The 25,969-nt window shown below is 43.7% G+C and overlaps 1 protein-coding gene across 1 annotated transcript in view; it reads right to left on the bottom strand.

Annotated features, from left to right (window-relative positions):
* Positions 1-286: 286 nt before the first annotated feature.
* The window catches only part of gnmt (glycine N-methyltransferase), a 54,756-nt gene continuing 29,073 nt past the window's right edge, over positions 287-25,969 (bottom strand). Inside the window, exons 2-6 of the mRNA XM_043687252.1 lie at positions 20,195-20,322; positions 8,806-8,919; positions 7,713-7,855; positions 4,877-4,998; positions 287-2,264 (exon numbers count right to left, since the gene is read on the bottom strand). Of these exons, the coding sequence (XP_043543187.1) occupies positions 2,093-2,264; positions 4,877-4,998; positions 7,713-7,855; positions 8,806-8,919; positions 20,195-20,322 (679 nt within the window). The 3' untranslated portion in view covers positions 287-2,092. The remainder of the gene's footprint in view (positions 2,265-4,876; positions 4,999-7,712; positions 7,856-8,805; positions 8,920-20,194; positions 20,323-25,969) is intronic.

Raw genomic sequence — 25,969 nt, 5'->3', positions numbered from 1 at the left:
CCCGAAACAGGAGATGCAAACCAGTTTTGGGGTTCAAGCCTTATGGCAATGCAGTCAGCGAGGTGTTTGTGTTCCTGTTAACACTAGATCACTCACTGACCGGGAAGCACCAACATCCAAAGGCTCTGGTTAAGCCAGGGGGAAAAGGTGAGGGAGGAAACAGTTACATGATACACCTGATGCTCTACAGAGTGCTGGAGGAATGGAGATTAAATGATAAAGGATCTGCTTTTAAATAACCAGACATTAATCACAGCTGGTATTAACTGTACTCAGAAACAACAACTCTGATATATATATATAGCACATATATTCACTTGTGAACAATGAATCACATTAGAGTATATGCCTGAGAGATGTCACTGTGCTTTTTGTTAGCCACAAACAGTAATAATATTAATAATAATCATGGTCAAAGGCTTAAAAAGTGCATAATGTCATTAAGACCCTGCAAACCTCAGCAATCTTATATTTTTAAACATTCCCCTACAATAGGAAGGGTGCTGAAATGTTACTGTCGACAGATCCTTTGTTGACAGGTCAGCAAAACCCATACAGTCAACTGGAAGCTACCATGCTGCACTGCCTTTGTCTGTGGTGACCACGCCAAACCTTAAGCACTGTCTTTACCACAAAGACAAAAGGGAGGTTTTTATTTCAAGGATACACTTACAATTGATCCAAAGGGACAAAGGACCGAATTATAAGTAAATCCAGGCAACATGGTGGCTCGGTGGTTAGCGTTGCCACCTCACCGCACCAGATGACTATCTGTGTGGAGTTTGCACGCTCTCCCCTCTGAGTGGGTTTCATGCAGGTGCTCCGGTTTCCTTCCACAGTCCAAAGATATGCAGGTGAGGTGGATTGGCCATGCTGAATTAGCCATAGTGTCCAGGGATGTGCAGGCTAGGTGGATTAGCCAAGGGTTGGGAGTGCTGGGTCTGAGTCTAGGTGGGTGCTCTTCAGAGGATTGGTGCAGACTCATTGGACCGAATGGACTCTTTGCACACAGTAGGGATTCTACAAAATCCAATAGAAACCTTGGCTTCCTCACTGGAAAAGGGGGTACCTTAGAAACAGTTAAGGTAGTGATTGGGGAACAAATGATAAACTAACATTAAAATTATGAAATTAATCATATAAATACCGAGTAACATTTGGGAATGAATTATCAGATGAGATAGTTGGGTCAGCATTCACAGGAACAGTTAAGAAGCAATTGAATGGGTGATGTGTGGAATTATTTGCTGGATGGATGAACGAAGATGGGTTATCGGGCTTTTGCTCATTTGTATCTCTCCCACAATTAGAGCTGGTAAAGTTTACGGCTGCGTATATTTTTATTTCTTACAACAGCCAATCAAACATCACCTTCAAAACAGCTCCACTTATTCAGGAATATTGCTCCTGCTTTTCTGAGGTGGACTGGAGGTCAAAGGTGAGGTTTTCTGGTTGCAAATAGCCTCTGGCTTGAAACTTTTCCCTCGACTTACAGGACAACAAAAGCAAAACCGCAGAATTGCTGTGACACTCTTGTCATGTGCTGCTTTAACCATGTAAAACATGGAAGGTCCTTGAGTAAACAGGCTGATCGCACTGGGCTCAATGGATGCGTGCACACCTACATTTGCTTTCTGGCCTTACAGTTTAATGCTCCTGGACACAGTGCTGGGGGGCTTTAGAGGCTTTTGGTGCCCACTCACCTGATGTGGGCCATTTTCAGGAGACAGGGACCAGTTTGGTCTACAGTCACTCTTCCTGAACACGAATGCCATTCCTAATATTTGGTCAATGTTGACAGCTTTGGGTCTGGGTCTGGGTCTGATACAGGGACAACAGTTGACACATTCAGCCAGACGTTTACAAATTACAATGTAATTATACAGATTATCGTTCCCATCATGATCCACACCAATTGCTAAATAGAAGACATGAACCTACAATCTGCTAACAATGATGATTTGCACCTCCTATTTCGATCTTCTTCTTTCCCTCCATGGATTTCCTTTTTGTCATTGCTCTTGTAATTGCATATTGCCTAACCCCATCATCCCCAGTGACAAAGTCTTCATCTCTCCTGAGAAAGAGTTGTTCAGCCAGTCTTCTTCACCACGTGGATGAAATAGCATGGAACGTAATCCTGGCCTGGCGTGTGGGGTTTGAAGTCACTGTACAGGCTGTGCTGACATTTACCTTGGAAAGCATTCTTCAGCAACTCTGTGAAGGCATCCACACGGTGAGGATAGTAGGACAGGCGGAAGGTGCTGAGGAGCAGAGAAGGAGGCAAAGGGTTTTCATTGGGTTGTCATACAATCATTAACAAGGAATGGCAGCCTTTGGGGCTTTTCAATGTAAATGTTACAGAGTAAAGTTTCACGTTCCCAACCCAAGGCAAGTAGCAACACAAGTGAATTAGGCATGCAAACTCAGCTGAAGGGTTTCCTGGATATTTCATACAAATATATGAATTAATAAGAGGAGGAAGTCATTCTACCTCTCACTTACCCATTATGTTGCAGTGTGATCACTCAGAGCTGGGCCTGACTGACAGATAAATATTCCAGGTTATAAGGTCTTTAAATACTTGTGTGTGTTGAAAAGGATGAGGAATAGCAGTATTAACAAAGAAGAATATTTCCACTTGATAAAGAGAAGATATAGGGAGGATGACAAGACTATAGAAATGCCAAGGGTAGGTTGTTGTGTCAATGCAAATCTCCAGTGAATTTTGTTTATTTCAGTGATAAAATTGCAGCACACTGAACACAGAAATCAGATTGGCTTGTTGCAAAAACAGTGCAAGAAACCCATTTATATGACGCCTTTCATGATTTTAGGAAATGAAACAATTCAATTTGTACACAGCAAACTCCTCAAATACCAATGTGAAAGGAAACGAAACAATCTGAGTTTTTTTTGTGGATGTTGAGAAAAGGAAAGGTCCTAGCCAAGGCACTGGGAATAATTTCCACTCTCTTTTTTGAAACAATGAGTCAGAGTTGTTACATGATGTGCCAACTCTCCAAATGATTATCTGCTACTGAATCTCTGGGCAAATAGCACCTTGATTTAACATCTCCCCTTAGGGATGATACTGCCCATAGTGCAACAGTTCTTCAGAATCACACAGGAGTGTCAGCCATGATTACTTTGGAGTGGGACTTGAACATATCATGTTCTGACTCAGAGGTGACAATGCTACCAACTTCACGTTTCACTGAAATGCCTGCTAAAGTCCTAAGGGCACCAAATTTCCTATGTGCATGCGAGACAATGGAACAATCATTTTTTAATTCAAAAAAATGTTGTATGAGGTATAGTGATGTGCAATGAACCTCTACTAAACAGAAAATGATCTCAGACCAAACCACTAAGTTTACAATAGAATCTTTTTTTATAGCATGAGGTCCAGAGGAATGAGAGAATTATGCCATAATTAGGACACAATTTCAAAAATAAAGGGGAAGGCATTCAATACTGAGATGAGGACTTTTTAAAAAATTTCAGACGGCTGTAAACCTTTGGAACTATATACCTATCAGGGCTGTGGAAGCTCAGACCTTGAATGTACGAAAGGTAACAGATCTCTAAACACCAATGATGCCAAGGGATATGGGGAAAATGTAAGAAAAATGAATTTAAGCCAAGATTGTGCTGAATGTCAGAGCAGGCTGAATGACCTACTCCTGAGATCCCTATAGCATTCCTTTATCCAGAGCACATACTACATAGAGTCATAGACATGTACAGCATGGAAATAGACCCTTCGGTCCAACTCATCCATGCCAATCACACATCCAAAATTAATCTAGTCCCATTTTCCAGCATTTGGCCCACATCCCTCTAAACCCTTCCTATTCCTATACTCATCCAGATGCTTTTTCAATGTTGCAATTGTACCAGCCTCTACCACTTCCCCTGCAGCTCATTCCATACACGTACCAACCTTCTGTGTGAAAACGTTGTTCCTTGGGTCCCTTTGAAATCTTCCTCCTCTCACCTCTACTTTTTGGCTCTGTTACCCTGGGAAAAAGACCTTGGCTATTCCCCCTATCCATGCTCCTCATGATTTCATAAATTTCTGTAAGGTCACCCCTCAGCCTCTGACGCTCCAGGGAAAACAGCCTCAGCCTATTCACCCTCTCCGTGTAGCTCAAACCCTCCAACCCTAGCAACATCTTTGTAAATCTTTTTTGGACTCTTTCAAGTTTCACAAGATCTTTCCTTTAGTAGTTTCTGCAAAGAACTTCAACAAATTTGTTAAGCAAGATTTCACTTTCGCAAAACCATACTGACTCTGCCTGATTAATTTGAATTTATCTACAAGTCTGACTATAACATGTTTAATAATAAATTCTGACATTTTCCCTAAGACAAATCTGAAGCCAACTGCCCTGTAACTTCCTCAATTCTGTCTGTCTCTCTGCTTAAAAAAAAATCATTATTTTCTCATCTAATGGAACCTACTTTAAATCTAAGGAACTTTGGAAAATTAGGACCAATCCATCAACTTTGTATAGGGCAAATGCTCATTTTGTTAGTTCTTTTCTTTTTCAGATATCAATAGAAACAGATTTTATATTTCTAGCAAATATTTATATATTTACATGTTTTAATATTGCTAGCTCCTTCTTATAATTCCAACTAGTTGTCTTTCGTGCTGTAACATTTCCCCCCTCACTAATCCTATTGTGTTGCTCTTTTAAACTTATCTAACCTTCTGAGCTGCCACACATCTTTGTAAAATTGCATGTTTTTTCTTTTGCTATAGTTAACCACGAATGGTGGGCTCTCCCCTTAGCACTGTTCGCTCTCATTGGGCTGTCCATATTCAGCATTTTCTGAATTAGTTTTCTGTTCTTGGGCACAATCCTACCTCACATCTGGTTGTTCATTGCTGTCCATGTTTGGAACCTGAATAGTATAATCCAGTGTCACCATGTGAGGCCTGTTGTTTACATACAGCACAGAAGTATTTATATCCTTGGTGAGGTCACTCTGGAAGGCAAAAATTGCAAATACGTTACTCCTCTCTGATGATATAGCGACTTACAAATATTATTTTAATAAGTAACTGAAACAAAAATCATGAAAGCCATTCTCCAACGAACACACTGGGTGTTTGTCTCTCACTTAACACAACATCAAAAGAGTGTAACAAATGTGCTGAACTGTGAGGGAAATAATTGACCTCTTCCCTCTAGCAGCTTGGTTAAAGCTAAGCACATATTACTGAGTAGAAAAGACCCTGAATTGCTATTCTCTGTCACAGGAGCTACACGGTTTGTGCTGATGCAGTAAGAAACTGTTATTGTACAGCTCAGGGAGTTTTGCCTTACAACAAACAGACAATGCTACAGCAATGCAACATCTATGAAGACAGAGAAATAGAGTTGACATTTCAAGTCCATCTTCAGTTCTGAAGAAGACTCATACAGGATTCGAAAGTAGTTTGGGATAGTATCATGGTTGGTTCCGACATGGTGAATTTAAGAGCCTATTCCTGTGCTGCACTGTTCTATACTCTATGATGCGGTCATGCCTGCTAAGTTTTTCCAGCATTCTCTGTGCTTACTTCAGATTTCCAGATCTGCAGTATTTTGCGTTTATCTGAGTTTGGTTTTGCATCTCTGTATCTGACCTGGAGGTGCATGGCTTTAGCAGTGCGTACTTGCAAATGACAATAACAATTTTCAACTAAGGGAAGGCAATATGCTGAGACCACATGAGGTATCATAGAATGACATAGTATTGAAGAAATCCATTTGACCCAAAATGTTTGTGTCATCTATTTGAAATTAGACCCAATTCCTGTACCCATCTCAGAGCCCTGCACATCTTCCTTTTCAAGTATATTCCAATTTCTGTGATTGATTCTAATTCAAACATGATTTAGAAAATACATTACAGATCAGAACAACCTGCTGTGTGGAAAAAAAATACTGTTTCCACGTTATGCTTTTAATTCTTTGGTCAATTATATTTCAGGGCCCTATTGAGAGAGATTGTGCTGGGGAGAACTGGAGGAGAAGTCCCAAGAGTGTAATTTGCTCAAAGTGAACTCAGGTAAATACATCTAATGTCTGTGCTAAAGCATCATTCTGAATTTTTAACCAAAGGTAAAGTTACTATCCAGATGAAGGAAAGATGAGTAATCGTAACCTAATCCAATACAGATTTGAGATGGGAGAGACAAACATGGTGAATAAATAAAATATATGTGTCATGTGCATGGATTTTCAAGAATAGGGAGTGTGGAGAAGATTTGTAGCTCAGGTTGAGGTTCTGAACGCAGGTTTGCTCGCTGAACTGGAAAGCGCGTTTTCAAATGTCTCGTCACCATACTAGGTAACATCATCAGTGAGCCTCCGGTGAAGGACTGGTGTTATGGCCTGCTTTCCATTTATGTGTTTAGGTTTCCTTGAGCTGGTGATGTCATTTCCTGTGTCAGTGATGTCATTTCCTGTTCCTTTTCTCAGAGGGTGATAGATGGCATCCAAATCGAAGTGTTTGTTGATAGAGTTCCAGTTGGAATGCTATGCTTCTAGGAATTTTCATGTGTGTTTCTGTTTGGCTTGTCCTAGGATGGATACATGTCCTTGTGCATGTAACATCCATCCTAGGACAAGCCACACAGAGACAAGCATGGGAATTCATAGAAGCATAGCATTCCAATCAGAACTCAATCAACTAACACATCGATTCGGATCCCATCTATCAGCGTCTAAGAAAAAGAACAGGAAATGACATCACCAACACAGGACGTGACATCACCACCAGAAATTATATCACCTGTCCAAGGAAACCCACCCAATAAGCAAATAAATAGAAAGCAGGTCATAACACCAGTGCTTCACCAAAGGGTCACTGATGATATTACCTAGTATGGTGATAAAACGTCTGAAAATGAACCTTCCAGCTCAGCGAGCAAACTTACATCCATTTTCAAGAATACTTTAGATAAGGTACAATAAAGGAGACTACTGGAGAAAAATAGTGGGTATGGTTTTCAGAGGAAGAGCAGAAGTTTGGATCAAAAGATGGTTAGAAGGGTAGACATAAAGAATTAAGAGTTAAAACATGTATCTTCAAATTGAGAATGAAATGGCTATCATATAGGTAGGATGGCGAGGCAATGAAACATATGATAACTAGATTATGCTTGGTATGTGAATATAAAAAAGGAGAGGGTTGAAAATTGTGGCTACAGTTTCCAACACTGAGGAGATTCAGGGTTAATTTAATAGAGATCAAAATTAGGAAGCGATTGGTTAGTTAAATCAAAACAGAATATCTCTGGGAATTGATCTGAATCTAGAACAGGGGAGTATAGATATATTAAAGATGATAAATGTAGCGACATTTTGGTGCCTTAAAACAAATCACAGAATCCCTGCAGTGTGGAAGCAGGACATTTGGCCCAACAAGACCACACAGACCCTGTGAAGAGTACCCCATCCAGACCCTTTCCCTTACCCTATTACTCTCAATTTCCCCCTGACTAATGCACCTAACCTACACATCTTTGGATTATGGGAAGAAATCCACACAGATACAGGGAGAATGTGCAAATTCCACACAGACAGTCACCCAAGGCTGGAATTGAACCTGGGTCTCTGGCGCTATGAGACAGCAGTACTAACACTGAGCCACCAAGCCACCCAAAATACAGAACACTCTCAGACAGCTCCATGCCTACTGGCACGAATTACCTTGTAATAAATATTTTTGCCTTTTGGTGCTTCGCCAGTATCTAAGATGGCATCATAGTTCCTGTGGTCAATGATTAAAATCCCACCTGGTTTTACCATGCTGGCAATATTTCTCAGGGCTCGCTTCTGGTCACTCTGGTCACCTAGAGAAACAAAATTTAAAACAATTCCAACTGGCCGTTCACAGATTAGGAAGGAGATGTTTTCACCCAGGTGCGAACTTAGTCCGGGAAAAAAAATCTGAGACAAGAATCCCACATGTTTCCCAGTTTTAACAGAGGGGTAGAGTGCCACCAATCCAGTCCCATGAATTAGGATTAAATCTTTCACATACAGAATTCTTTGGGAACTTGACAGGGTAGATACTGCTTGTGGGAAGAGTCGAGAACCAGAGGGCATAATCTCAGAAAGAGGGGGTCACGCATTTAAGACAGAGGTGAGGAGGAATTTCTTCTCTCCGAGGTTAGTGATTCTGTAGACAGCAGAGGGGTGTCAAGGATGGGTGTTAAATATATTCATAGCGGAGGTGGACAGAGTTTTAAGGGTTATAGGGAAAAGGCAGGAAAGTGGAGTTGAGAATTATAAGATCATCTCTTGAATGCTGGCACAGACTTAATGGGCTCCATGGCCTATCTACCTTCACTCCCATGTCCTTATGGTCTTGTGATCCACGAAGCAGCAGCCTCCATTTTAAGTGTACCTATTTTTACACACAGCGTTAGTACTCTATGGGAATCGGGAAGGAATGCAGATTGGTAGGTTGTGTTTTTGCAGCACTACGAGTGAGGCAAGAGGACCAGGAGTATTTTCCCTAAGGCCAACAAGCTAACCTTGAAACCACACCCTCCATTGACATCTCTGGTCAACCCATCAGTACTGAAAGGCCCACCCTGACCCTCCATCAACCCCTCTGATAGCAAACCCCTACCTCCTCACCCCCGCAAATAAAGTCTTGGCACAAACAGCTCCTGATCGATTGACCAAAACAGTATCTTCTACATCACGGGTATCAAATGCCCCGCTGATGTCATACCAGGAACTCTCTCAAGGTTTTGCCAGAGACAAACAGGAAGTAAGCTCTTTTTTCTTTTACCTTTGAAGTCTGGTAAGTGCGCAAATGAATTTCCTAAACAAATTACAGCATCGAATCCATCACCAGGCTTCTGGATGTCGTTGGGTAAGGTCAACCAATTAGCTTCCTCGATCACTGTGAAGGAAAGTGAGGAAGTTTACAGCTCCTGTTAAAGACTCACACTTAAAAACTCCTTCTGATGCAACTCATCTAGCATTAAAAACAGAGCCAGAATGGGGTCATGCCACAAAAATGAGGCATTTGTCCATCATGCCCATGCTAGCTTCCATAGATCAATCCAGACAGTCCCATTCATACATTCTCCTCTGCGCAAGCTTATTTCACTTAAATTCCAATACAATATTCTTTTTAAACCATTCATCATCTGTGAAATAACTCAACAGAGACTGTCATTCTGTTGCTGAAAATGTGTTGCTGGAAAAGCTCTGATCTCCAGCATCTGCAGTCCTCACTTTCTCCACTGTCATTCTGTTACCAAGTCACCCTTTATTTACACATGCACAGTACTTGATGCTGGTCCAGCTCCCACAGAGCCAGCTCTCAGACTGAACAGAATCTCTGACACTCCAGTTTATATCTGTCAGCCAGCGCTCCCTGATGGGACCAAATTAACAGCTCCAATCAGGGAGCTCATATTCTATGAAGTCAACCTGACTGACCTCGTTACAGTCGCTATATCCCTCCCCCTCTAAGTCTGGAGACATTGGCCCATTCTTTCTCTTGTAGCCTCTTCTAGGGCACTTTTGAACTGGATCCAGTTCATAGAGTCATAGAGATGTACAGCACGGGAACAGACCCTTCAGTCCAACCTGTCCATGCCAACGAGATATCCTAAACTAATCTCATCCCATTTCCAGCACTTGGCCCATATTCCTCTAAACCCTTCCTATTCATATACCCATCTAGATGCCTTTTAAATGCTATAATTGTACCAGCCTCCACCAAACCTTTATCTTTCAAACCTTTCCTATTCTTGTACTTATCCAAATGTCTTTTAAACATTGTAACTGCATCTGCATCTGTCAATGTCTCTGGCAACTCATTCCATACATGCACTACCCTCTGTGTGAAATTGTTGCCCTTTAGGTCCCTTTTATATCTTTCCCCTCTCACCCTAAACACATGCCCTCCAGTTCTGGACTCCTCCACCCCAGGGAAAAGACCTTGTCTATTTACCCTATCCATGCCCCTCACGATTTTATAAACCTCTGCACAGGTCACCCCTCAGTCTCTGATGACCCAAGGACAACAGCCCCAGCCTATTCAACCTCTTCTTCCTCCAACTCAGCCTCAGATACGGGCAGCGTGTATCAGACTGTAGCCTGCCTCTTGGGCCCCAGAGAGTCTAGGAAGGAATTTGTTGTCTTCTTCAAGTGGTAAAGGCATTGAGGCTGCAACATCTGTTGTGCCTGTCGCAGACTCCGAGCTTTCTTCCACACCAGGGGAAGGGGACAAACCCACAGGTTCTGACAGCCTGTTCTGAGGAGCTGGGTATGCTTTGCTCCTGCCCCACTTGTGAGTTTGTAGGTTTCATTTGGTCCATGTGCAGGCCCCACCTACCTGAACTTTGTACGTCACAGGATGTGACCATGCCCGTCATCCATGCAGGGCCATTTTCCTGGTTTTGGATCAAACTTCATCCCTTGAAGTAAACTGGCTCTCTTGTTTAGTGGATACTTTTGCCTGGCATTGGCATTCCTGATGCCAATGCCTCCCCCAGGTCCGGGAAGATCAGATTTAACCTGGTGTGGCGTCATCCCCCACCCCTTTAGCAACTTTGCTGGAGCTACCCCTGTAGTTATCATCATAGAGCACGGAAACAGACACTTCAGTCCAATCAGTCCCTGCTGCCCATAATCCCAAATTAAACTAGTCCCACCTGCCTGCTCCTGGCCCTTTTTCCTCCAAACCTTTCCTATTCTCGTACTTATCCAAATGTCTTTTGAACATTGTAACTGCATCTGCATCTATCAATTCTCTGTATAAAAGAAGTTGTTCCTCATATCTTTTTTTAAAATCTTGCTCGTCTCATCTTAAAAATCTGTCCCCTCGTCTTGAAATCACCTCCCTGAGGGAACCTCTATAAATGTCACCTCTCAGCCTCCTACGCTCCAGTGAAGTAAGTCCCAGCCTATCCAGCCTCCCCTTATAACTTAAACCCTCCATACCCAGGAACATCTTGGTAATCTCTTCTGAACCCTCTCCAGCTTAATAATAACCTTCCTATAACAGGATGACCAGAACTACACACAGTATTCCAGAAGAGGCCTCACCAACGTCTTGTACATTCTCAACAGAACATTCCAACTCTCATACTAAATGCCTTCAATAACTACCCTGTCTAGCTGTAATGCAAATTTCAAAGAATGATGTACCTGAACTCCAAGGTCTGTCTGTTCTACAACAATACCCAAGGCTCTATTTTTAATTGTATAAACCCTGCATTTGTTTGCTTCACAAAAACGTAATAACTTACCATTTATCCAAATTAAACTCCATCTGCCACTCCTCAGCCCACTGACCCAATCGATCAAGATCTCTTTGTAATCTTACATAACCTTCTCCACTTCACCATCAATCTTGGTGCTATCCACAAACTTACGAATCGTGCTTTTTCTATATTTTCATCTAAAACACTTATGTAAATGACCAACAAAAGTGAACCCAGCACTGATCTCCATGGAACACTGCTGGTTTCAGCCCTCCAGTCTGAAGAACAACCCTCCACCATCAGTCTCTATCTCCTGCCATTAAATTAAACTAATTTGATATTCAATTGGCAAGCTCACCCTGAATCACATCTGATCCAACTTTACGAATTAGTTGCATGAGGGGTGGTCCCATAATCAAATAGAAACTGGGACAGTTTGGTAATGAGGTAGGCTGTAGGCTGTTTCTTTAAGTCTACCTTCAAATTTGGACTATTCTTTTTGTCAGGCCATTGGATGATGGATGGTATGGAGCTGTCCGAACATGACGAATGCCATTTGACTTTCGGAAAAATTCAAATTCCCTGCTGGCAAACAATGGGCTGTTGTCTATGACCAAAACTTCTTGGAGTCCATGTTTTGCAGAAGATGCCAGTAGCTTTTGTATCATTGTACCTGTGTTTGATGAATGAACTCTATGCACATTCAACCACTTTGAGTGGGCATCCATAATGACTAAGAACATTCAGCTCATGAGGCCAGCCGGCACTGTTGACATGTAACCGAGTCCAAGGTTTACCCGGCCATTCCCATGAATGTGGGGGAGCTGATGACTGTAACTTTTGTCCTTGTTGGCACTGACCCACCAATGCTGCTTTGTCAGCATCCAATCCTGGCCACCAGACATAACGTCTCGCCAGCATCTGCGTGTTGGAGACTCCTGGATGACCTGGGTGGAGTTCAGCCAGTATCTGGCAGTGACCTTTGCTCGGGACAATCACTCTTGGTTGGTCTCACCGGGTCCAGAATGTTCTCGATTCTGGTTGTGAGAAAAGGCCCTTTTGTTTCCCCCAACTATTTTAGTTTGGCTGAGACTTGATCATTTTTGTGTCCATATTGTCAGTGGTGACTGGCGGGCTGTCCTAAAAGTTTAAAACCAGAACGGACTCTTCCAGGCATGGCACCACCAGTGGGAGGTGGCTCAAGGCATCCATATTTGCCACTCGGCCTCCCGAACAGTGTTTTAAATTGTAATTGTACGCACTTAGAATGAGAGCCCACTGCTGAATTCGACTGAAACTATGGGCAACACGGTCTTCTGCTCTTTTTGTAACCCTACCAAGGATATGTGATTTGTTATTATTACAAATTTATGTCTGTAAAGGTATTGGTGGAACTTTCTCACACCAAACATGACCCCTAAACCTTCCTTCTCTATCTCGGAGTAGTTGCACTCTGCATCAGCCAGAGTCCTGGAAGCTTAGACTATCGGGTGTTCCTCTCCATTGGGCCATCTGTGAGCTAACACTACCCTGATACTATATGGGGAGGCATCGCCTGTCAGCATCAGATCCTGCCTGAACTCAGAGTCACCTTGCATGATGATAGCTGCTTCTACATTTCACTAAAGACTACAGCTTGGGTTCTAGACCATTTCACAGGCTGACCCTTTCTTAATAGCAGATGTAACAGTGTCAGGATGGAGGCCAGGTTAGGTATGAACTTACTGTAATCATTTGCCAATCCAAGGAAACACCAAAACTCCAGTATAGACTTGGAAGCTGGGGCACCTTTGGTTGCCCTTACTTTATCTTCCAATGAGTGTAACCTGGTCTTGTCAATTCTGTAACTCAGGTAGGTCACTTGCAGTGCCTGGAACATACACTTTCTCTTCTAAGGCCCTCTAAGGAGAAACGTTGAAGCACTATGTCCAAGTTCTCAGTATTCTTTATTGATCTTCCTTGTTGTTAGCACATCATCCAGATAAATGCTGACCTGGGAGTAGACCTTTTAAAATGCTTGCCATGGTCTGATGAAAAATGGCACAGGCTGATGATACCCCAAAAGGCAGGCTTGTACTGTCCAGATGCTGCCCATTCACAAGCTGGACTGATTTGATGATCCCTTCACTTGACAGCCTCCTGATTTCTGCCTCCAGTTTTGCCTCTCAGAATCACGGAACTGCTTCCCACTCTACATGCAAGGTAATCTTAGCTCCTTTGATAGTATCTAGAAAAACATCCGGGTATTTAATTAGGACGTCACTCAGGCAGCCATTCTCTAATCGAAAAATGTTGAGCTTCCTCAACCAATTTTGCCCCATCAGGCTTGGGCCTGAGCTTTTTACCCCAATCAAAGGGAACTGAGCCAGCTGTTTTTCATCAGATTGGAACCAAAGTTGTTCCCTTAATCTCTAAAGGTTCCCCAGTGAAGGGTCTCGGTCTCGCCAAGGTCTTTCACAAACTTAAGGATTGGAGTCCAGAGTGAATGTCATTAAAGACTGACTCTGCAATCACTGATACAGCTGCGCTAGTATCGAGCTCCAATAGAACCAGGTAAACATTTAACCAGACGTTTATTTTGATTGGCTCTGATTTGGACATTGCTTAGCAATTTATCTGTCCCAAGCCAGATGTAGGTGGGCTTTCCAGGGTGTGCACTCTCCTGGATACTGGTCTGTGAGTTAACTTACTCACTCTAGGTCTAGTGGGACTTTTTTGCTGCCTTGAGTCTACATACTGGCAGCCACTGCAATGGCCTGCCAGTCCAGATCATGAAGAAAATGGTGACTGTTTGGCCGAAGGTTGGCTTTGTTTTGGGGTTTTGCTGTAGGTCGACTGAGAGTCCGTCTGTTCAGGAAATGTCCTGAGTGGGTCTATGTCATTACTTTCACTCAAGTGGTGTTCCCAAAGCTTAGTCAGACTAGCGAGGGTGTCCACATCCTTCAGCATACCCAGTAAATCATATGCTATACTTGCTGCATTTTCCAGTGACAAAGCCAGTTGTAGTGACGGTCTGAAGTCCAGTTCGACTTCAGCTAGTCAGCACTTTTGCGTGGTTACATCATTAATCCCATTCTCGTTACCACTGAAATAACTCCACAGAGGATAGTATCCCGTCCACCAAGTCACCCTTTACTTACATGTGGAGAGGCCTTGACACTGATCCAGCTCCCTCAGAGCCAGCTCTCAGAGTGAACAGGATGTCTGACACTCCTGTTCTTATCTGTCAGCCATGGCTCCCTGATTAGATCAGATTAACAAACAGAAAACACATATTCTAAGAAGTCCACCTGGCTGACCTCATTGTAACCACACCCTCTTAGACTGCAGGTTTGAGGTCACAGCATCGCTACAGTGTGGAAAGAGGCCATTCGCCCCATCTAGTCTGCACTGATCCTCCGAAGAGCATCCCACCCAGGCACAGCCACCCTCATCCTATCCCTGTAACCCTGCATTTGCCATGACTAATCCAGCTTGCCTGTGCTTCCCTCAAAGATTAGCATTGCCAATCCAGCTGACCTGGACATCTTTGGACATTGCGACGAAACAGGGGGAAACCCACACAGACAGGGGGAGAATGTGCAAACTGCACACAGACAGTCACCCGAGGCTGGAATCAGATCCAGGTCCCTGGCGCTGTGAGGCAGCAGTGCTAACCATTAAGCCCAGGACCAGATCCTTGCCATTGTTGCATAAATAGTATGCCTTCTCTGGTTCTCCATGCATCTCTTGCCCAATGCCTTAAAACTATGTTCCCTCAGTATTGCATGACCAATGAACAGGGACAGCTTTTCTCTGTCCACCTTATTTACATCTGTCATAATCTTGTACACTGGGCTCAAACCTCCTCTCCATTTTCTTTTCTCTAATCCCAGCTTTGGCAACCTTAGTTTCTCATTAAGTCACTCATTCCTGGGTAGGTGTGGACACCAAAAGTGGCCACCGGTCTCAGGAGAATAATGATGGCAATTGCCAATAGTTTCATGGCCAGTGTTTTGCAAACTCTGGGCCGATATATGGGTTTGCAGAATAGGCACATAATTGGCAATACACATACGGTTTATTTGGTGGAAAGAATAAAGAGGCTACACATTTCTTGAAAAACAGCATGGATACTTGGAGCAGAGAGACAGCAACACAAAACATGACAAGCAACAACACAGAAAAGCAATGAGGTTCACTTCTAGCAGGGGAGAAATGAAAAGCAGAGGGTTATATGTTAAGTTTCTCAGAATCACGGAATTATTAAAGCTCAGGAGGCCATTCATCCCACCATCTCTGTGCAGGCCCCCTATGGAAATGATGCACCTTGTACTTAATATTCTCTCCAAATCCTGCACAATTCAGATTGTAAATCAATTCCTCCTTGAGTACCTTGATTAAACCTACTTCCGACACACACTCAGGTAGTGCATTCTAGACACAAACCACTTGCTCTTGTGCTCATATCTTTATTGCTCTCTTTGCAAATTATTTGAAATCTCGGTACTTCTGTTCTCAATTCTTCCACCAATGGGAACAGATTTTCCCAATCCGCTCTGCCCAGACCTCTCATGATTTTACATAACCCATCAAATCTCCTCTCAGCCTTGCCTTCTCCAGAGAAAACAGTCCCAACTTTTCCAATCTAAATTCATAACGTTTGAGGTCTCTGGATGTATACTCGATGGAGTTTAGAGGAATGAGGGAGGATCTAATTGAAACTTACAAGGCAGTGAATGGCCTGGACAAAGAGGACGTTGGGAACATGTTTCCATTGGTGGGAAAGACAGGACACGAGGTCACAGTCTTAGAATAAAGGGAAGAATGGAGATAAGGATAAACTTCTTCAGCCAGAGAGTGGTGAGTCTATGGAATTCACTGCCATAGAAGGCTGTGGAGGCTAGGTCAGTGAGTATATTTAAAATTGAGAGAGATAAGTTCTTTAATATCAAAGGGATCAAGAGTTACAGGAAGAAATGAGGAGAATGGGGTTGAGAAACCTATCAGCCATGAATGAATGGCAGAGCAGACTCAAGGGGCTGAATGGCCTAACTTCTGCTCCTATGTCTTATGGTCTTATCCGAATTCCTGGAACCATTCACATTAACCCTTTCTGCATTATCTCAAGAGCCCGCACATCTTTCCAAAAGTGCAGAACCCAGAATGGGACACAATGCTCCAACTGAGGCTGAACCAATGTTCAATAAAGCTACTGTATAAAGGCCCTGGCAGGGGGGGACATTGGTTCTGCAGGGACTGCACCAGTGATGGGTTACAAGACATCAAAACTATCGAGATCATTGCTAGATCGAGATAGTAATTGGACGCTGGTGGACCTTAATGTTGGCTTCAGCCTACCGCCAATTCAGGTTGTCCAAACTTGTGGGGATGGGGGGTTCCACTTACCCTCAGATGGCCCCCAAAGGTCAGGAAGATGCCACCTCCCAGCAGAAAACTGAGACGAGGGGCACTCAGAGGGAGGGACAGGCCGGAAAGGAGGAAGAGGTAGTCAGTGCAAAGACATAGTAACTGACCCAACTCCAACATGAATAGATGGAGTCAATGGAGAAGGAGGAGGAGGAAACCATGGAGGTCGGGGAATGGATTGCAGTGAGAAACAACTGGAACAGTCAGGTCCCCAAAGCCTCACAGCAAAACAGAAAGAGGCATAATGGACACACCAACAACTTCTGTGAGGTTGAAGATGTGCAGAGGGATGGCCATCCACATAAAAAAGGGGCAGAGCAGGGGCGAAGGAGAGAAGCACCCCCTAACCCAGAAATGCTGGACTCCCCGGGTGGGGCCCGGTGAAGACTAACATCCAGCCATTCGGACCCACAGGTACCCTCTGCACGACAGTCACAGGCAACCAGCAGTAGTGACGCTCTGACAGTCCCTCTGTCAGACTCCAAGCTGGACCCTGTTGGTTCGTTCCCACAAATGGATGTTAAAATTGTCAGTATTAACGTGCATGCAGCATTAAATCTACTACGTGAGGTGTCTCCACATTGACTTATCTGGTCAATGCCATTGCGGGAGACCTCGTGTTTCTGCAGGAGTGTGGAATACTGCACCCCAGCAGCCACAGGAGAGGGTCGAGCCTTCAACTTGGTAGGGGGGGGGAAGCGATAGTCATTCCCCCGGCCTGGGTATTATGGTGCAAGGAGGAGATTTCACCATCTCTGAGGTTAAGGAGGTGGTGGGTGGGTGCCTTCTCGTAGCAGATGTTACATACAGAAACGCTCCCCTGAGATTAATTAACATGTATTTCCCGGGGGTACAGAGTGAGTGGCTGGCTGACCTGAAGCAGCTCCCACTACCAGTCATTCTGGCCAGAGACTTCAATCACATTGTTGATGCAGATCAACAATCCAGAGGGGCTGACAGCAAACTGGACACCACATTCAGATTCCCAATGGAAATGGTTCAATTTGCTAATCAACACAACGTCTTCAGCAACCCTGCAGACAGATGCCTCTGGTCATGGCCAGATGGGTCTATACGCTGAAGGATAGATTTCCCATTTGCATCCCGCACATTCTCAGTCAGATCCACCAATGTCGAACCAGCGTTCTTCTCTGACCACTGCCTCCTGCTGGCTGACTGTCACCGACAGGAGGAGCAGCAGGCCAGCAAGGGAACGTGGAAGCTGAACATGAAGTGGTTGACCCCAGAAAACATTAAGGAGCTCAAAAGGGATTACACAGGTTGGAGAACTTTTGGATACAGTCAAAGTCCAATGTTTTGTTTATTTACTTGATATGCAACTGTATTGAACCAAACTGCTTTTGTGACAATGTAGATCTACAAAGAGAACAACCTTATTGTCATCAGGTAAAGTCACCATCGTCCTACCATTTCATTTTTGTACTGTGTTCCCCCTATTAATAAAGCATAGGATGCTACACACCTTTACAAACTCATACGGAATGTGTACTTAATCATATTTGGAGTTCAATGAACAGTTTGTTATAAAGTGAATGAGGAGAAGGTCAAGAGTTTCTGTGCTGCAAACTCTGTAGACAAAGGTTGCAAACTATTCAAAATCCATTCACATTAACAAGTCAATCCTTGTGCGGGTCTGTGTAGATGAAATAAACTGGGATTGCTCTGCTTAAGGAAGAGAAGGATGTATGGAAATTTAATTGTTTGAAAAGATTTTGACAGAATAAATGAGGCAACTCCATTTCACTTCAGGAGGGTTGGTAATTAGAGAACACATTCTTAAGAGAATTGCCAGAAGAACCAAAGAAGAGGTAAGGAGCATTAAACTACAGAAAATGTTTACAATCTGAAATGTTGCTAAAGCTGATCCAATCGTAACTCTCAATATAAAATGGGATTACACTTGAAAAGGGAACCTTTGGGAACTACCATTAAATCATAAAATCCTCACAGTGCAGGAAACAGGCCATTCAGCCCACTGAGTCCACACTGTCCCTTCAAAAGGTATCCCACCCAGACCCAATCCACAATACCCCCATGGTTACTCCATCTACACGTCCCTGGATACTATGGGCAATTTAGCACAGCCAATCCACCTAATCTGCACATCTTTGGAGTGTGGGAGGAAACCAGAGTAATCAAAAGAAACCCCAAGCAGATACAGGGAGAGTGTGTGTGTGTGTGTGTGTGTGTGTGTGTGTGTGTGTGGAGTTCACACAGTCAGCAGAGACTGGAATCGACCCTGGGTCTCTGGCACTGTGAGGTAGCCGTACTAACAGCTGAGCCAATATGCCACTCATAGAGAAAAATAGTGGGAATAATTGGATAGCTCTTTAAAAGAGCCAATGCAGACATCATGAACCAAACACACTCCTTCTCTTCTGCATAGCTGTTTCACACCATCCAGATTATAATAGAGCTTGACAGCCAATGTAAATGCAATTACTCTTACAGAATAGGAAAAGCAGCAGCTAAGAGATATACAGTACTACAGTGAGAGCAAATACTTTTATCTAATGCTGTTAGCTGAGGGACAAATATTGATGAAGAGACCATCTCATAGAGCTACCATTGGCTGGGACAAGGACTCAGCAAACTGCAGAAGTAAACAGAACCTCCCCAAGAGTCCGTTCCAATGTTGAATGAGAAATAACTCTTCAAATATCAACAATGTGCATTTTGATAGTGCCTTTAGCATAACAAAACATCCAAAGGTGCTTACAGATGCATTACAAAGCCAACATTGACACTAAACCACATAAGGCAATGGAAGGTCAGATGACCCAAAGCTTGGCCATAGAGGTAGCCTTTAAAGAGCAGCTTGAAACAAAAATGAAAGGTAGATTATGGGGAAATCTCTGAGCTTAAGGCCTAGACAGACCATTAATGGTAATGTAAGAAATGGGACTCCACTCCTAATCCACGACGAAGGAACAATGAGCCTGCAGAAACACTCCCCAGGGCCTTACCATTAAGTGTATAAGTCTTGCCCTGATTTGCCTTTCCAAAATGCAGCAACTCACATTTATCTAAATGAAACTCCATCTGCCACTCCTCAATCCATTGACCCATCTGATCAAAGTCCCATTATACTCTGTGGTAACCTTCTTTGCTGTCCACAGTACCACCAATTTTGGTGTCAGCTGCAAACTTACGAACCATTCCTCCTATATTCACATTCAAATCATTTACATAAATGATGAAAAGTAGTGGACCCAGCACCGATCCTTGTGGCACTCCACTGGTCACAGGCCTCCAGTCTGAAAAACAACCCTCCATCACCACCCTCTGTCTTCTACCTTTGAGCCAGTTCTGTATCCAAATGGCTAGTTCTCCCTGTATTCCACGAGATCTAACCTTGCGAAACAGTCTCCCATAAGGAACCTCTGAAGTAGGGTCACAGGACTTGAAAAGTTAGCTCTGTTTCTCTCTTCACAGATGCGGCCAGACCTGCTGAGTTTCTCTAGCAATGTCTGGTTCTGTTTGATAAAGAATTCCTTTTTATGCTCTCTCTCAAGGCCCAATATTTACCCCATTTATCAAACGCCTCTTCTTTCCTTCGGTTCCATCTCTCTTTTAACGCATATTTCAGCATTTTGTCACTGGCATCTGCACTCACCATGGTGAAGCCTTCTTCCACTAACATTATGGAATCCACTCTGTTGAGGAAAGCAGACAGTGTTATTAGAGGAGGCTGGCTGAGCTGCAACAAAAGGTCTTCACCAATGACAACATCATCCCTGACAAGGACACAGCGTAATGTTTATACAGTGGCAGCACAAGAGAAAAGTGCTTTGCAGTGCAAGCTCATTCCTCATCACAGATTAGCGTAAGAATGTGTTGGCTTCATATTGTCATATTAAAGTTCAAGCTACCTTGAAATAATGCAGCAACAAAGTCGTGTGTTGTAAATTAAGAAAAGGCAGCACAAAGCAGGATCGTACTCACTTATTTCAAAGAAATAATGCTGCTATATTTTTCCAGCAAATTATGTGGGCATCATTGCCTAAGTGTATTTTAATGAAGAGGTGAGATACCAAGCCAGAAATGACACAGAGAAGGTAATCTTAATATTATCATAAGATAAAATGAAACGCATACATTTTACTCAAATACCTACAGCACAAGAGGAGGTCATTCAGCCTTTTGTGCCCACAACAATCCAGTGACACTAACCCCATTTCCAAGCTTTTCGATCATAGCCCTAGAGGCTATGGCAATGCAAGTTAATAGTTCATTACTACTTAAGTGTAATGAGACTTTCAGATTCAACCAAACTTTCTCTGTTCCTGTCACTGTTCAATCTCCCCCAGCCAGTGTTCCTATCGCTGCTCAATCTCCCCCATCCCCTGTTTCTATCGCTGCTCAGTCTCCCCCATCCCTTGTTCCTGTCGCTGTTCAGTCTCCCCCAGCCCGTGTTCCTATTGCTGCTCAATCTCCCCCCCTGTCACTGATCAATCTCCCTCCCAATGTTCCTGTCACTGATCAATCTCCCTCCCAATGTTCCTGTCACTGATCAATCTCCCTCCCAATGTTCCTGTCACTGATCAATCTCCCTCCCAATGTTCCTGTCACTGATCAATCTCCCTCCCAATGTTCCTGTCACTGATCAATCTCCCTCCCAATGTTCCTGTCACTGTTCAATTTCTGTCTCATTCTTGAAACCCTCAACTGTCCTCTCTGTTCAGATTAAATCCTCCATCAGGTGTGGTACACTAGCTGAGGTATATCAGTCTCAAATGTAAGTTCAGCATAAACTCCCTGCTTTGTATACTATGCCCCTACTCATTTTCATGGACCCGCATGAAATTGTATACTATTTAGCCTTCTAATTAATTTTTGATTCTTTCAACTTTGCTTTTACACTAACATTTTCTATCCTCGAACATTATCCTCTTATATAGTTTTAAATATTTTAATGTTTAAAGAACTTAATATTTTCCTTTACTTTTTTTTAAATTACTAAAAATTTCTTCTAACAGTTTTACCATTTCTAACAACTTTGTCACATCAAAACTTGAAAAGTAAAATGAATGCTCTCGGCTCCTGTTTCAAATCACATTGCGATGGTTAACACTGGGAAGTGGGGGTGACAGCTATGAATTTTGTTTTCATGATCCCCCATAGTGGTTCAGCCTGTATGCATACATGGTCTGAATTTAAACACTGCAATGTTTCAAAGAACAAAGAAAATTTACATCCCAAGAACAGGCCTTTCGGCCCTCCAAACCTGAGCCGATCCAAATCCACTGTCTAAGCCTATCGCCCAATTCCTAAGCGTCTGTATCCCTCTTCTCCCCACCTACTCATGCATCTGTTCAGACGCATCTTAAATGAATCTACCTTGGCATTTTCCTTTGCCATTTTGCTGCAGTGCAGCAACAACATTGTACATTTATCTAGCCTGATGCTCGTGACAACCCTATTGAGCACTGGCTGTGTATATTAAAGATATCGAGCTGTATCGAGTTACTTCAGGGACATAAACAATCCATTATTTATCTCACTGAAATCGATCTTGAATACTGTCATAATTGTGTGACGAGTAAAGTCAGCAGACACTTTTTGAGGGAGGACGAAGGGCAAGGGAATGTCAGGTTTCATATAATGTACAAGATCATGACCAAGGCTTGTCGACCCTGCCCCACGCATCGTGACTTTCTCCAGGAGGTGAGCTCCACCAAGGTGCATCTTGAATCCTAGTGTCTGCAGAACAAATACAACAAGAAGGAATTTATCTTCACTGTATATTTTATTCTGTCTTGGAGGATGCATTTTGCTGACTTGTCAGCATTTATTGCCCGTCCCTAGTTACCCTTGAGCAGGTTATGGTGAACTGCCTTCTTGAACTGCTGCAGTCCACGTGCTGTAGTCTGACCCAGAATGCCATTGGGTAAGGAGTTCCAGGAGTTTGACCCAGCAACAGTGAAGGAATGGCGATACATTTCCAAGTTAGATTGCAAGTGGCTTGGAGGGCAACTTGCAGGTGGTGCTGTTCCCTTGTATCTGCTGCCCTTGTCAGTCTAGATAGAAGTGGTTGTGGGTTTGGAAGGTGTTGTCTGAAGATCTTTGGTGAATTCCTGCATGCATCTTGTAGATAGTGCATACTGCTGCTACTGAGCATTATTTGACTGAGAAATAAATGACTGTGAGCGCTAGTGAAATTTGCTGAAGTAAAACAAAGACTATGGATGCTGGAAATCTAAAAGAAAAACAGAAGTTGTTGGAGGAACTCAGCATCTATGGAGAATTAAAGTTTTCAGTGCAGTGATCCTTTTCAGAACTTTGCTAATCAGACATGCTGTTAAAATTGCGTCCATTAGCAAACCTGTCCATTCATTCTCACAGTTGGTGCATTAATTAACAAACCTGACATTGATTGCCCATCCCTGGCAAAACTGAATGACTACAGTCATCTTCACAGTTATACTCAGTTGGATTATCGTGGGACAGGGCAAGGAGCAGCCGGGATTTTGTGACAATCCGATAGCATCTCGATCAGTTTTTTGTTCATGACTTGTTTTTAAAATCCAAGTCAAATGCTCACGTTGCCTTTGAGCAGCTTAGACTTGGATCCTCGAGATCCACCTCCTTGTTTGGAAATCTCTCCATAGCTGCATTCCGGCTAATAGCTACAGTCTACTCCAGCTCAACAATTCCACCCCACCCCAGTAATTGCTGGTTTTAATTGTTCTACCTCAGGCGGCCTTATGCTCTGGTCTTCCCTCCCTACACCTTTTTATCACATTACCCCCTTTCACACACACATTACAACCTACCTCTTTGACAAAGTTTTGATCATTTGATGTAATTACTTAACAAATACAGAGAACACTGAAAAATAGCACAGTAGCATCTGCACATTGAGAAGCAGACAAATGTTTCTGGTATAACTGTTCTTCAGAATTGAGTTCAACTTGGAACTCAGGTCATAGAATCCCCGCAGTGTGAAAACAGACCATTTGGCCCATCAAGTCTACACTGGCCCTCTGAAGAGCATTACTGTAACCTTGCATTTTCCCCATGGCTGATCCACCTATCCTGCATATTCCTGAACACTGCGGGCAATTTAACATGGCCATCCACTCGATCTGCACACCTTTGGACTGTGGGAGAAAACTGGAGCAGACATGGGAAGAACATGCAAACTCCACACAGCCAGTTGCTCAAGGGTGGAATCAACCCCAGGAGCCTGGTGCTATGAGACAATGGTGCTAACCACTGAGCCACTACATCGTCCCTCCTGGAGTAGGGTCACTGGACTCTTAGCATGAACTCTGTTTCTCTCTCCACAGATGCTGCTAGACGTGCTGAGTTTCTCCAGCATTCATCTGTAGTATTTTGCATTTGATATTTCATTTTATGCCCCAGTGTTATATTTTGATTGTAAGACCTCTGGGAAACACCTTAGAATGTTTCTTTATGTGAAAAGGTGCTCTGTAAAAATGCAAACTTTCCTCGATCCAGACCTCTTCAATGAAGCAGCAGTCTGCAGTGTTGTTGTCACAGAGCCTGGTTTGTGTAGTGCTGGCCTGGTTTACATCGAAGCTACATGCTGGGTTTGCAGTTACGGTGACCATGCAATGGCCCCCGGGGCTATGACTGTTTGACATTCTGTTGGAGCTGACCCCCAATCTCATTCTGCCCCTGTACACGTGTTCATGTGAACACTAGACAAACATGTTTACACACAGCTAAGCACTTGGGCCCGCTTCCAGCAACTCCCTGAATAACATTGCTTACCCGAGACAGCTCATGATGACAAAACCAGACCTAACCTGTTCGAATCCTCCACCCAGCCTAAACGACTGAATTCAAAATGATCAATACGGCAAATAGGTCTTTGACTGAAACTGATCTCAGCCATAATAAAGAAAAAAAGCATGTGTTTATGAATTGCTGCAGGATGCTCCAAAGTGCTGTACGGCACTTTTGAAACGTTCACTATTCTAAGGGGGGAAAGAAATCAAACAGCATACTCAATTGGACATCGGGATTCAGAGACTTAAAGTGGACTGAAACAATTGAGAGGAAACAAGTTGCATGCAGTAACAGTGAGTGACAGAGAGATGGCAGCAGTGCCCATAGGGACACATGGGCTGCAGGAAGGATGATGAAATAGATCCTGGATTGAAAAAGAGCAAACAAAGCACAGATCTGCAAACAGTTCAGCATCTTATTTGAAAGATGCAGCTCCTCATGTATTTTGAGGCTGCTTTCTTTGAAAGAGCTAGCTGAGACGCTTTGCGAATTCACTTCTTAACAAAAACAAACCCACAAAGCAAATTCCTTCCTGATTGTTTGCCCCGCCCTCGCGAGGCGTTTGGAAGGGAACTGCCATCAGAGTTAGAACAATATGAGGGAGGGTGGAAGGAGTGGTGCAGGAGGGAGGGATTCTGTAGGGGCTCAATGTTAACTTCCCAAGATCCACAAGCCTGACCATCCTGGCCGACCCATTGTCTCAGCATGCTCCTGCCCCCCCCCCCCCCCCGAACTCATCTCCACCTACCTTGGCACTGACTTATTCCCCCTAGTCCAGGAACTCCCCACATATGTTCGAGACACCACCCACACCCTCCACCTTCTCCAAGACTTCCATTTCCCTGGCCTTCAACGCCTCATCTTCACCATGGATATCCAATCCCTCTACACCTCCATCTGCCATGACCAGGGCCTCCAAGCCCTCCGTTTCTTCCTCTCCCGACGTCCCCAACAGTACCCTTCCACCGACACTCTCGTTCGTTTGGCTGAACTTGTCCTCACCCTTAACAATTTCTCCTTCAAATCCTCCACTTCCTCCAGACCAAAGGGATAGCCATGGGCACCCATATGGGCCCCAGCTATGCCTGTCTTTTTGTTAGTTACTTGGAACAGTCCATCTTCTGTAGTTACACGGGCACCACTCCCCACCTTTTCCTCCGCTACATTGATGACTGCATTGGCACCACCTCATGCTCCCGCGAGGAGGTTGAGCAATTCACCAACTTCACCAACACATTCCACCCTGACCTTAAATTTACCTGGACCATCTCTGACACCTCCCTCCCCTTCCTGGACCTCTCCATCTCCATCAGTGACGACCGACTTGACACTGACATCTTCTACAAACCCACCGACTCCCACAGCTACCTGGATTACACCTCTTCCCACCCTACCTCTTGCAAAAATGCCATCCCGTATCCCCAATTCCTCCGCCTCCGCCGTATCAACTCCCAGGAGGAGCGGTTCCACCATAGAACACACCAGATGGCCACCTTCTTTAGAGACCGCAATTTCCCTTCCCACCTGGTTAAAGATGCCCTCCAA

The sequence above is a fragment of the Chiloscyllium plagiosum genome, chromosome 3 (assembly GCF_004010195.1).
Source record: "Chiloscyllium plagiosum isolate BGI_BamShark_2017 chromosome 3, ASM401019v2, whole genome shotgun sequence".
NCBI lineage: Eukaryota > Metazoa > Chordata > Chondrichthyes > Orectolobiformes > Hemiscylliidae > Chiloscyllium > Chiloscyllium plagiosum.
Note: the sequence above shows the minus strand (reverse complement) of the source record. Positions and strands in the feature narration are given on the sequence as shown.